The sequence below is a fragment of the Apium graveolens genome, chromosome 5, assembly GCF_009905375.1.
Source record: "Apium graveolens cultivar Ventura chromosome 5, ASM990537v1, whole genome shotgun sequence".
NCBI lineage: Eukaryota > Viridiplantae > Streptophyta > Magnoliopsida > Apiales > Apiaceae > Apium > Apium graveolens.
In genome coordinates this window covers 122,746,933-122,761,070 of record NC_133651.1, presented here as the reverse complement: position 1 = coordinate 122,761,070, position 14,138 = coordinate 122,746,933, and the positions used below count along the sequence as shown (strand labels likewise).

General features: G+C 35.8%; 1 protein-coding gene across 1 annotated transcript; it reads right to left on the bottom strand.

The window, feature by feature from the left end:
- Positions 1-1,957: 1,957 nt before the first annotated feature.
- On the bottom strand, positions 1,958-2,807 carry LOC141660357 (uncharacterized). The gene is made up of 2 exons (XM_074467338.1): positions 2,688-2,807; positions 1,958-2,500 (listed from the first exon to the last, which is right to left on the bottom strand). The coding sequence occupies exons 1-2, from the start codon at positions 2,805-2,807 to the stop codon at positions 1,958-1,960; spliced, it is 663 nt and encodes a 220-aa protein (XP_074323439.1).
- Positions 2,808-14,138: the final 11,331 nt, after the last annotated feature.

Here is a 14,138-nt window from a genome sequence, read left to right as displayed (position 1 = left end):
GGAGCCTACTTGAAAAAGATTTTGAACAGCGGGGTTAAAGAGGAGATGGACAAAGCTATGTTGTTGCTTGTTCAGCGAGCATCAAGGAAGGGTGCCGACGGAGCCCACCCCGACCCGTCGAGAGCTGGACATTCTGTATTGATCGAATTATTGGATGATCAAGGAAATAAAGTTGTGGAAGATCCTGGGAGAACTGTGTCGGATGTGGAGCCGGCTGACCTGAATCCTCACAAGAGGGGTCGTCGGGAGGTGGATGATGTTAATTTAGGAGACGGTGAATTTGTGGAGGCGACCGCGCCGGGCGGTGGAGTGAACAAAACCATCACCTTGGTTGGAAACAGGGAGACAAGGGCTCATACTGTCAAGCCTCGATCTAAGAAGGAGGCTGTGAGGGTCGAGATTCAACCCAGTGAGCGTTGGACGGGCGGGACTACTATGCCGTTAAGGGTTTTTAATCTTTTTCACCTTCCCCAAGATGTGGTTGCCTTCGATGGTCGACATCGGGAAGATCTAGCGGATCGATGCAAGAGTCGAGCTGGGAGGGTATGTGAATTTTTACCTCGGTGTATTGTCTTGTTGAGTTTTGTTGTTCTGTATCTATCTGCTCATTTTTTATTGTTATATTTTTAAAATTGTGATAGTTTTTCGCGGATTTTATGCATATTGTGGAAGAATTCCGGGCTGATGGAACCGACGAGGCTCGAGCAAAATTGGGGGCTGAGGTGGCTGCCCTCAAGGCAGAGAAGAAGAAACTTGGGGCGAATTATTCAGATTTAGAAAAAAGGTCGGTGGATTTGGCTAATGCGAATACTGCATTGCCAAAGAAGGTAAGTGAGATGGATGTTATGGGCCAATAATGAGTACGAAGGTGTCGAAACTCGAGCGGAAACTTCATGATGCTGAGAAGGAGCGCGACAGTCTGAGAGGCAAATCTGAGGGTTTGGAGCGCCAAGTTGATGGAATGAATTCATCGTATAAGCTGATTGTTTATGAGAATACCGTTTTAAAGGCAGAGGCTCAGAAAGGGGTTGAGGACATCGCGAACGCTCTCAGAGATGGCCACGGGCGTTGTGTTACGCGCATGCAAGGAGTGGGGTTCGATGTCACGGGGCATACTTTTGAGGACTATATTCATGACCTCGCGGCCTCTCAGCCCAGTGATCTGACGGAAAATCCGTGAAGGCGGGGTATGCCCCGTTATTGATGTAACATTTTAAGTTCTATTTGCTGACTTTGGGCTTGTGGTCTCCATGATTTCGTGAATTTGGGTTTCTCTGTTATTGATTTTTGAACTTATGATGTTCCTTGTTAATCGTGATCTAATTTTTTATGTTCTGATCGATGGCACTCCGTGTGTTGTGCTCAAGGATATCCTTCTGTCTCGGACACTTACAAATGTTTGTTTGACTTGCATTAACTTTAAGCTGTTTATGTTATGTTATAATTTGTCATGTAGTTAAAAAGCTCGCTTTCCAGAAATATAGTGTCATGGTACCCTTGTTTAAACAAATTGTGCTATTTTTCCGTTTTCAGGGAATGTTATCTTTTCTTTCATAGATAAGTGTAGGTTTTACATAAATGTTAGTTTGAAAAACCTGTGTTGTGATAGTTAAATTGCACTCAATTCGCAGTCGTCAAGAATATTTGTTTCACTTGGTAGTTGTTATAATACTGAGTTTTTCACGTGGTCGAATTTATTAAAGATAGAATAGAGAGATAACTACACTTGATGTTTCTCAAAATAACTTAGAGACTTTCATTATCATAAATTAAATGTCCCTCGATGGGGATCTCATAACGACCCTCATTGCATCGAGGGTTGGTTTTTGGTATGGCAGTTGTAGCCTTAAGTTTTAAACATTAAACACAAAAGCTAATCATTGATAAAATTTCTTGAGGTGAATGACATTCCAGGCGTTCTTGATTGGTGGCCATCGAGATGTGAGAGCTCGTAGGTTCATGCGCTGACCACTTTCAACACTTGATAAGGGCCTTCCCATGTTGGCTTAAACTTTCCTGAAATGGTAGGCTGTGATGCCGCAGAGTCTCGAAGGACGAAGTCTCCAACCTCGAAGCGCTTGTTTTTGACTTTTTTGTTGAAGTATTTTGTAGTCTTTTCCTGTTGTCCGATCATGTGGAGCCTAGATTCCTCTCTCGTTTCTTCAAGCAAGTCGTTATGAAAATGCAATCCCTCGAGCGCGAGGGAAGGATCGAAGACTTCTACCCTTGGGGAAATTAAGCTTATCTCGACAGGCAAGATGACATCGACACCATATGCGAGGCGGAAAGGAGTTTCGCCGGTTGCGCTTCGGGGAGTTGTCCTATAGGACCACAACATGTTTGGGAGCTCGTCAACCCAGCAGCGGGGAACTTCTTCAATTCTTTTCTTCAATCCTTGCAGGATGGTTCTATTCGTCACTTCTGCGAGGCCATTGGCATGTGGATACGCAACCGAGGACTTAATATGCTGGATTTTTAAATCGTTTAGAGCATTCTCAAACTGTGCCCCCACAAATTATGTTCCATTGTCTGAGACTAAAATCCTTTGGATTCCAAATCAAAATACCACATATTCCATAAAGAACTCAATCATTTCTTTCTCTCTGATCTTGGAAAGGGGTTTTGCCTCGACCCATTTTGTCACATAATCGACTGCGACCACAATATATTGGCATTGATTCTTATACTTTGGGAAGGGCCCTACGATATCTATCCTCCATTGAAAGAAGGGGCATGGGGCGAGAATCGAGTTGAGCTTGGTCGTGGGTCGGTGACTTACGCTTCCATGTAGTTGACATTCCTGGCATTTTCAAACGTAATCTTCATAATATTTCCTGAGTGTGGGCCAGTACAGTCCCTGTCTAATGATTTTAAGAGCTAAGTTCTTTCCGCCTTTCCTCCGAGATGTTCTCCATATATTCCTGTATGAACCTCGAGAATCGCCTGGTCGGCTTCCTCGGGGCTTAGACATCGGAGCAAGGGTTCAGTTAAGGAGCGTCGGTACAATACCGAGCCTATCGTGCAGTAGTTTCGTGCTTTGAACATAACCGAACGGACTTCATTTTTCTCTGTGGGGAGTTTATTTTCAAGGATATATTCGAGCAAGGGTTTTCGCCAGTCAGGATTGTTCTGAATGTGGTTGACTGCTGGTATATCGATGGCTGGGGCTGTCAGGGTGTCAACATATATTGGGTCAAGATTGATTTGTAAATTAGATGAGGCTAACTTGGCGAGGAAATCTTCCCACTGATTCTCCGCCCTATCGACATTCGAGAGTTTCCATGAATAGAATTTTTTGAGCAGTTCTTGTGTGATTTAAAGGTACTTGGCCATGTGAATAATAAGAAGCATGATAGGTCTAAGACTGCTAGTCCTTCTAAGGCTAGAAAAGAGAAATTTGTGCCTAAGCCTAAACAGAAATTTGTTAAGGCTGTTTACAAGGTCAAATGTTCAGTCATTGAGAAATTGAGACCATTAAAATTAAAAATGTTGTTTTGCCTGACAAAGGTCAATTCTACAAGTATGCCGGGCCCAACCAAGTTTGGGTTCCGAAGAAGGTCTAATCCATTTATAGTGCAGGGCATTAAACAGGTGGAACCGGTAGTGTGGATTCTTGACAGTGGATCGTCAAGACATATCACCGGAGATAGAGCCCTGCTATCAAATGTGGTTGAGAAAGCTGGCCCACTGGTTACCTTTGGAGATAACAGCAAAGGTTTATCTGAGGGATATGGTTGTTTGTTAGCTGGTAATGTTATCATTGAAAATTTGTATATTGTGCTAGGTTATTATCAGGAAGCAGTATCTAACATATAGCACCAGTGACGAGACTTGAGAATATTACGACATATCACGCACCTGATGCACATTACACTTGGAATTGGACTCTAGTAAGATGTGTACAAGTGTACTCCTGGTTGGTGAGTCAAAAGAGGAAGTCAGTGCACCACAGTTCATGGACTTTGCAGCTGTCTATTGGACTATGGAATCTCTTCTTCACAATCTTACTTCAGGTTGGTATGAACTAGTGTACTACTCAAGCAATCGTCAAGAACATGGTATGACACTCTAACTGATGTTACAGTTTAATATGAACTAGTAGAGTCGTCATATTAATAACTCTCTTATTACTAGGCACAAACATATTGTTTTAAGTATGCAGTGAGTTTTAGGAGAAAATCAAACTTCTTTCTACATTAGTGATTTCTTATTTCATTAAAATCTTTTGGAATCACTAGTGTACATCATTTCTCTCAAAAGATTAAATGTATAATTTTCATTCCTTAAAGATCTTAAGTATATTTTATCTCTATATTTCCATATGTTCTGTGATACAGGTTCAGTCTCTAATGGCTTTCTTTCATTGACAGTCATGAGGTTGAAAACCCACAACATCTATCCCAGACTGTAAAGACAAACACAGAAACAGAACCAACAAACACTCTCTTACCACTAAAATGAAGTATGAGTGAGCGTGAGGGAGATAGTGCCTTAGTGCACCACATAAGGAAGGTTCTGAAGTGAACCCAGTAGCTCTGTCTCCTACATAGATGAGTAGTGTTTAAACCGAGACAACTGTTAGCTCCCATACATATTCTCAAAAAGATGTAATGGCTGAAAAGGCACAAAAATAGTTACTAGATTCATTCTCTCAACAGGGTGCGTCTATTGAAATTTGCCTGTCGACCAGGGTATCCGATGTAGTGTCACCGCCTCAAACATAAACAATTCTTGATGCACAAGGAAAGGTTACACACACAAAGGATGAGTTGACGGAAACAAGAGTTTCGACCATTTTAAGGTCAGATTCGATTGTTCAAGGTTCGTTAATGGACCAATTGCCTTTACAGGTGTTAGGAGAGGATACTGATCCAAAAGCCATATGTCAGTGGTCAGTGTCTACCTCCCCAGGCTTAAATCTCCTGGATGCATCTGCGGATAGTGGATCTGACATAGGCGCAGATCGGCAACTTGTTGACAATGATTCATATATTACCTGATGAGTCACAAGGAAATGTCTTCACATATATTAGAAGGGAACTTTGATCTTTATGCTAAATTCGTTGGATCATTGTTTACCTTCCCAGAATTCAAATCTGGAACCCTAAAAGGGAAACTAGCAACTTGTAGATTATGACTCAGATTCATCTGACGAGTTTAACAAGGATGGGGATTTGCGAACTCCCATTGCACCACCTGTGACCTCCTTAAGGATGACTAAGGTGATTTTCCTTGCAGGTACAATTGATTTTTGGAGCTATGAGATGAGTGATACACTTGTGAGAATGAGTGTAAACACGAGTGGAGAGAAGAGTGAAACACATGTGAGGTACACTAAACAGAATCACACACTCACAGTGAGGAAGGAAGATGAAACTACTTATTATTTATTTTCCAACCAAGTGAAATATGAGAACTCCTTCAGACAACGGCATACATTCCTTCTCTAAGGTGGAGATAAAAGCTTAAGTAATAGTTTGGAGGATTCCTCAACTAAGGGGGAGAAATAGCAGGGAGAAAGAAAAAGATTCTACATATGTACACTACACCACACCATTGTTGTTTGTAACTACAGATCCTATTGTACGGGAGAGGTGGTAAACACAAAATGATTTTCTAGTAAGGGAAGAAGTTGTTTTCCAAAAGGGGAGTACCATTGGTTTTTATCTGCGAATCCTATTGTACGGGAGATGTGGTAAACGAAGGTGATCTTCTTTAATCAGTTGATTCTCATAGGGGGAGAAGCAAGAGAGATATGCGGTTCTCAACAGGAAATATGGTTGTACAAAAGAAGATGAAACTACTTGAAGATATGTTCAGTCTAGAGGAACATCTATTTGGAATCTGGAAAATGTTAAATGTTATCCAGAACTTTTCTGCTATTTAATTTGCATTTCTTTTTCTATCTTTTTCTTATTTGTTAGTTGAGTTATCCTCTAGGTATTTGTTGTTATTGTCTAACAAACAAATAGGGGGAGATTGAAAGGCATATGTCATGGCCTATTTGTCTATTCGAGGATTTAACTCAACTCAAATAAGAATGTAACAAGTAAATAGTGGATCTACCGTCAAAGAGATCTCACAAAGTAACATCTATCAAAGGATTCAAAAACAATGTTCATCTACAGACTTGAGGAATTACTTTACTGTAAGAAACTCAAGAAATTGATCAAGCCTCAGTGATACAAATCAAGATTGTGGACTTAATCAAGTGACAGAGATCTCATCAGGGTATCAGAGAATTACAAGGATTTAATCTGAAGAAAATCAAGTTGTCAAAGTCAAGACATGAAGAAACGTCACGGAAGTTAGTCACTCATAAACCAGACTATACATCGAGTGTCAACATTGAAGTGGTAGAATTGATTCATAATTCTCAGTGATTTTCAGAAGATTTTCAGAAGAGTGGTTGCTGCTCAAGATTAGTATTAATTCTCTATTAATTAATTAAGTCATATAATTTAATTAAGAAAATAAATTATATCTGCAAAGATTAATTTATTGATTAATTAAATTAATTGATTAATTAATTCTGAATTAATATTAAGAATTTTCAGAATTTAAATTGAATTCAAATCAGTTTAATTCAGTAAGACTATTGAAATTGAACTGGCATGACAATCTGGATTGTCATACCGATTGTCATGTCAGGCCATTTCAATAGTCATACCGAAAGTTCTATTGGAAGGAGATAGTCTTGCTAGTTCAGTTTGATTGTCATGCTAGTTCAGAGGATAGTCTTGCCGAAAGTCTTTCCAGTACAATTGGATTGTCTCACCGAAAGTCCTATCAGCTATGGGATTGTCATTCCAGTTCAATTCAATTCTGTTGAATGAAATATAAAAGAACAGAAGCAGAAGACATTCATATCATCCAACAACTCAAGAACAAAAGAAAAGCAGCCGCTGAAAACATTTTATTTTTCATCTGCTAAATTCAAGATCACATTTCTAGTTATTAAAGTTAAATTCAAACAACTAGAAATCATTCTCTTGTTCTTGTGTAACTATCTAGCGGATCAAAATCCCTAGAACTTAATCTCAAATTGCGTTGAGCATTTGAATCTTTTTATTGCAAAAATAGAAAAAGTTCATGTCGAATTTATTCTAGATTTGTGATAATTAATTTGAGATTAATCCCTTGTAATCGATACAGTTGTTGTAACACCTTTCAAGTTTAATAATATTTTTATTTAACTTGAATTTTGTTTCAATTTTTTATTCCGCACTAAATTCGATTATTCGGTATTGTTTGTATTCAACCCCCCCTTCTACAAACGCATTGGGACATAACAGAGGGGCAAGGATCGGAAAATGGAGGTAGGGCGTTTTGAACCCTAGATTTGGGAGTGAGACTCTTAAAACCCTAAACTCTCTTTAATATTGTAATTGATTATTTGATTCTTTTGAATAATGTATGTTAGCCTGATTTGGTATATGATATTAAGTATTTAAAGTTTAATCATGTTAGTCAATAACTGAGCTAATTGAATGTATATAAATACGGTGCAAAATATAACCTAAAATAATTTATTTAACTATCATATGGAACTAGACATATATATTATTTATTATTGTTGTTATTTTCGGAGTAATATTTTTAATGTATGTATAAAAATTAGTTCAGACCTTTTTTTATCCAAAAACAAAAAATGCATGTGAGATTAAGTGACTAAGATACGGAGAAATCACTAAGTAAATTATTTTACTTTAAAAAATAAATTAAAAATATGACCAGACATATCATAAAAATTTTGGAAAAAAAATAATTTTTAAAAATTATGTATGTGTGTCAACTGTTATGAACTAAATTATGTTATCTTAATTTCCGAAGATGGACCTATTTGTGTGGTTATTCATGCTTATTAACATTACAAAATCAAAAAATTCAAAAGAAGAACATAACTTAAAAACATATCAAACTATCAGGTACAAGTACTTTGCAAAATTATGTATTATCAAATACTTGACACTTCTTATAAGTTAGTAAAAATGGAAAAATTATTTTTATGTGTGTTGATCATGTACTATTTTATCACATCTAACTTCACAAGTGGCACAAAGAAGTGGTCATTCAACTCAAGAGAAACTCTCTCAAAGTTACGACTTGACGTTGAGCTCTGCCGCCTTTCCAAGTAGCTACATTACAAGCTAAAAGCTGTGAGAAAATATGAATAATGGAACAACCACTTGGCACCATATGATAGGTAAATAATTCTAATTACAACAGGAAGTATCCATGAAACATTCCCAATGCATAGGTAGGATATCGAAAAAAGACATATGCTTCTTATGATAAATTAGTCGACCTAAAAGTATATAATTCTGTCATCTTCTCCACTATTATTCTATGGGCCAATCCATGAGGTTGGATTTTACGTTGAGATTCTTAATCCTCATGAATGAGAGCTGATCACCCACAATACTATTAGCCTTCCTTTCAATAGAAGTTGTCAACATTCTCACTAAACAGCTCAAAGATATTCTGTTCTCTATCAATATTTTCTTTTGAATACATGTTGACAAAAACTTTTTTTAATGTAGAGTACAAACGAAATAACTTAATAAGTTATTAGTATATTAGGATTTTAGGCAAATACCAACACACAGAGTTCCATTATTTTATAACGATACAAATTGTCAAATGATAAATTTTGCATGGATACTTAATTTGATAAGTATAGTAAGGTTAAGGTTTGCGAAAAATATAGATCACAAAAGTAAGAGACGTAGAAAGAAATTTAAAATTCATTCATTAGCTGCTTAAAATTATATAAGACAATGTCCATCTGAATGTATTTATTGTCATTATCTGGTGCCTAAATATATTTCTTATAATTCCATTCTTGGTTCTAAAAAATATGAATCTTGCAATAATGAAACTAATGTTCCTATCACATAATTATTAAACAAACCCTAGAAGCAAGATCAAATGATCAATTTACTAGTCAATGGGACCTATTTACAAGAAAATGGGAGGAGCGGAGATGAGATTGTAGAACCACTACAAGCACAAAAGAAATTTAAATGATACAGTATTTACAATATAATCCAATTTTAGACTTGAATTACATAATTTATAAGGGAAAAGAAAACATACAATGTTGACTTCATAGTTAATTAAAAGATTACAACATAAGGAAAGGAAAGTAAAAGAAGGCATAACCTATCGATTGACATGTTCTTCATTATTCTCCTCGATCACCTTGGACCAAAAAGAAAAATGTTCACATAACCTCTATTTTGCAAAATTGCAGTTACAAGTCATCATAATGCAACAAATTACCTGAAGAACTTTGCAAATGCATGGCTTGGGTTAATGGGTTAACGAGAAAACGATGCAAACACAAGGCCAGTTATTACTTTTAACAACTTCATGTTCAAAATAAAAAATTCGAATATGTTTATATCTATCATTTATTTTAATGATTTTGGGACTTAATTTATAACGTCCCACTTATTTCAGTTTTAATCTCATGTTTAACATATTTTAAGATTGAAAAAAATTAGAAATTGAATATAATACACACTATTTAACAAGTTCATCATATAAAGAAAAATATTTTCATAAACATTTTATTTTTCTCCTAATTTTTCAATGTGAGTCACACTTTAAAATTCTGAGATATAATCAATAACTTAATTTTAGCCTGCTATGAATATATGATATCAATTATTCAAAGTTTAATCATGTTATGTAGGATAATACCTGAGCTAATTATATGTATATAAACTTTGTGCAAAATATAAAGAATGCTAAAGATGATTTTCCATTGTTATGATTTTCAGAGAAGTTTGATCTAAGCTGTCTTTAGTTTTGTGAATCAAGTTGCTTTGCGGATAAATATGTTGAGAACTTTAAATAAAATTTATGAAGTAAACATAAGTGGATGCACATGTGTGTACGTGTGTGGGGGGGAAACAATTTGAAGAGGTTTGCAAACAAGATCTTCGAAGGTTGATTTACCCTGCCTTAATCTTGTGAAACAGGTTGCTTTGCAGAATAAATTTTGGGAACTTTAAATAAAATTCATGAAGTAAGCATAAGCATCGGTCGAGGCACGTGTGTGTGGGAAAAAATTTGAAGTCGAACTAAAAAAAAGGGGTGGGGGAGTGTAGTACAAGGTGGACACATGAGGCGGATTAGCATCATAACTCTCATATTATAGGTTTCTTCTATCCCACACTCCCCAAATTAGGTATTATAGTAACGCTCATTAAATACACAAACCAGATTTCCATTTGCTTGATGTGGTACCGACTACTAATCAATTCAGTTTTTTATATTAAAAAACAAAAGGAGTTAAATTAGCTTATAACTTTTCATGATCGTAAACCTAGTTACCTTCCATGCAAATACATAGGCACAATGTTAAAAACATATGATATAATATAAAAAGATATCCTTGTGTCTTAATAAAATAGAGACGGGAATATGAATAAGAGGGGATTGGTTAGACTTTCGAATTCTTTTCCCATCCATGCAATTATATTGACACAATCTTAAACATATGATAAATAACAAAATATCATATATATACATTTCTATTTTATCATATATATGAAATAAATAACAATATATCGTATATAATATATATATGAAATAAATAACAAAATATCGTACATATATACCAAATATATGTATATATAAACTCTTAAAAAAAATATTTTTAGGATTTAGTGGAAAATTTGTGAACCTAAAGCTAGTTATGGATTTTTTATTGGATTTTTTATGTAATTTTTAAGTGGAGGAGAGGAAGGTATAGTACTGACATATATATATATATGTATATTTTTTTTGGTTTTTAAATAATAATTTTTTTCTTCTAGGTTTTTATGTGAAAAACGACTAAAATTTGTACTATATTATGGCTTTTGTGATCTAGTTTACCCGAACGAAATATTAGATTTGAATATTTATACCAGGGTTGTAAAAATCGCCGATTTCAACGATTAATCGGCCATTTAATCATTGATCGGCGGGTTACCGATCAAAATCTTAAAAAACGGCCGGAAAAACATTTTTGTCTAAGACCAGTCAAAATCGGGTCAAATCCTTGGAGGTTTCTCATCAATCTATCAAATCAAAGCTCGCAAGGGTTGGCTCAGTTTGTTAAAGAGAGGAAAACTATCCTCTTGGTCACAGGTTCGAATCCCACGGGAGGAGAATTTATGATTATGCCTCATGAGCCAGAGCCTGTCGCTTAAATACGGTTTACCTTGGTTCACATGGTTTGCAGGCTATTGCGTGAGCCCGTAGGTTTACCCAGTGCGCACCCGAAGGGTAGCGGCTGCGGGTTACCTACGATAAAAAAAAATCTATCAAATCAAAGCTACTTATACATATATCGTATATATATATTGAATATTTTTTAAAAATATTTTATTATGGGTAAAGCAGAATAGATGGATTTATTTGGTTTTATAGAAAAAAATGATGAATAATTAGATAAATTCTTGAAAATTGTGGAACAGGATGAAGGCGGCGGACCACGAAAGAGTGACGGAGAAAGATGGAGAGGAGATGTTTTAATAATTAGTATTGTTGAGGGCCTGCATCTGTTAGATTAAAGAATGAATTGGGCCAGATCAATGAAGCCCAAGGACCATACTTGGCCAAGGACAGTAATCTAGTATATTTTATATTATAATATATATAAATTAATATTTAATTATCCGATTTTTGTTCCCATTAATCTTTCTGATTAATCCCGAATTATCGATTAAACGCTAATCAGTACCTCAACCAATTAGGTCCGATTAACAATTTTTACAACACTGATTTTTGCAGATAAAATAAATAAGTATTCATTTACAAGTTAAATTTATATTTGAGGTTTACAAATTAAAATTCCTTTGACAAAACCAACTCATCTTAGATCAAACTTATCTAATATATAAAGTCTGATCCAATTATTAAAACATTTGTGCAAAATATCAACAATACTTGCGACAATTTACTCAATTATTACTAAATTGGTGTATTAGTTTAAACTATGCATTATTTTTTTTATTTTTTTTATCATAGGTAACCCGTAGCCGTTACCATTCAGGTGCGCACTGGGTAAGTACTCGTGTAAAAAGAACTTGTCAAAAAAATTATCAGATTAAGCAACCACCACATGTAACTATGTCAAGTTTAATCAGTAAATTCATGTAAGTTCAAGTGTAAATTTTTAATAGATCTGTAATGCATGAACCCATATGCGTGTCTGATTGCATGTATAACAAATCAAAATTATAAACAAATCAATCATTTCTTAATTAATCATTCTCCAAATCGAAACTTATAAAAGGCTAATGTGCACATTTAATAATCTTATGAACCAGGTTACTTACCGATATAAAATATTGGAGATTTTATTTAAACTCGATAAAGTTAAGCATAGTGTCAACCTGGACAGGAGAGGTACGTGTTTCGGTAGGTCTTCATAATGTTTACCATTAGAAAAATAATACTGAATAAACATTAAACTTAGAATTTATTAACGAGTGCCTTGCCTACAAGAGATTATAAAAATTATAGTATTAACGTCGAGTAGGTAGTAGCAAGTACTTAGCTCTTTGGAGTTTGTAAATAAGGGTGATATGCCTTAATATTTTTAATAACTAAGACTAACTTTGAGGAGGTGTTTTCTTTACTTAATTTGCCAACCTCTTCAAATGAGGTTATTGTCTTCTATTTATACCAAGTCTCAAATGGGCTTTATCTTATAAAATGGGCCTTCTTGGGCTTTACATTATGTTCTATAATTATCCTAACTATGACTCCTTTTGGGTCATCTTGTCTTGGTCCAATATTTGTCCCCCTCCTAGTTTAAGCAACTATCTTTTAGATTTGCGCTTTATTTGTTTCGAGACCTGGGAATTGGGAACATGAGCAAAATAAACACACATAAAATATAAGTGTTAGTAAAAAGCGAGAAAATGAAGACGAAGACAAAGAAAATAAGAGTGAATGTTTGTGTGCGTTGTCCATTTTTTTTTTGAAGTGTATAAGTACTTTGAAAAAAATCTTTTTGGCTTGTTTTGCTGTTTATTTTCTGGGAGTTATTGATTGGAGATTTGTCTGTTCGGTTTCCTCCCTCTTTATCAAAACTGTCGCGCCTGCCCGGAGGAGCTCTACTAAGTTTCTAAAATTCGGTTCCTGTAGCCACTACCTGTAAGTTCCTCTTCTTACTTAACTGTATTACTTTCTGTTTTTACGTTTTATTCTTGATTAGCTACTTCGATTTCCCTTTCATTTATCCATGGATCAATCTAGTTCATATTCTATTCGTACTATTTCTGATCGACATCCTGATAAATGGCCCCCCGAGGAAGGTGATCAAGAATCCTTCTTGAATCTGAATAATTTGGAGATTCCCGACTTAGAGCAGTGTGGGTCTTTTGACTTTATGAACGAAGATGAGTTCTTGAGGGGTATTCCTACGGAACCACTTCCCTCGCCTCCCCTGAGCCCTCGAACGTTAGAAAAGAGGCGACGAGTTGTTGAGGATAGTCTTCGTATGGGTATGGAAGAGTTTGGGGGTAAGACAAGCCTGAATTATTTAAGTTATTATATTACCAAGGACCCTCCATTGAGTAAGTTGAAATCATACTTGGATTTGTCGAATGATTACCGTTATCGAGTGCTGACGGCTGATGAGAGGGTGTGGATGATGTCGGAATATGGGATATACGGGATATCGATAATACTTTTTCACTTCGGGCTTCGGTTGCCTATGCATCCGTTTTTCTTGGCGATGTTCGACGCTATTGGTTGTGGGGTTAGTCAATTGACGCCCAATTCCCTTGCGCAACTTAGCGGGTTCGTCGCTCTCTATTCTGATAGAAACCTGGTTCCCTCTTTTAAACTTTTCTTCTCAATCTATGTTGTTAGGTATCACGATGGACAGGTTTATTTCGACTGTCCTTACAAAAGGATTAAGATCGTCAGTGTTAGGTCCTCTAACTTGGGGTACCACTCTAAGTGGTTGTATTTTGGGGGACCAGATTTAGAATTTTTGAAACAATGTGGGAAAGTAAATCAGCTTACTATCGATTACTTGAATAATCTCGAGAAGTGTGATGCGAGATATTTGAATGGGTTTCATGGATTGACGTCGATGTATACTCATCTTCAGTTAAAGGAACCTG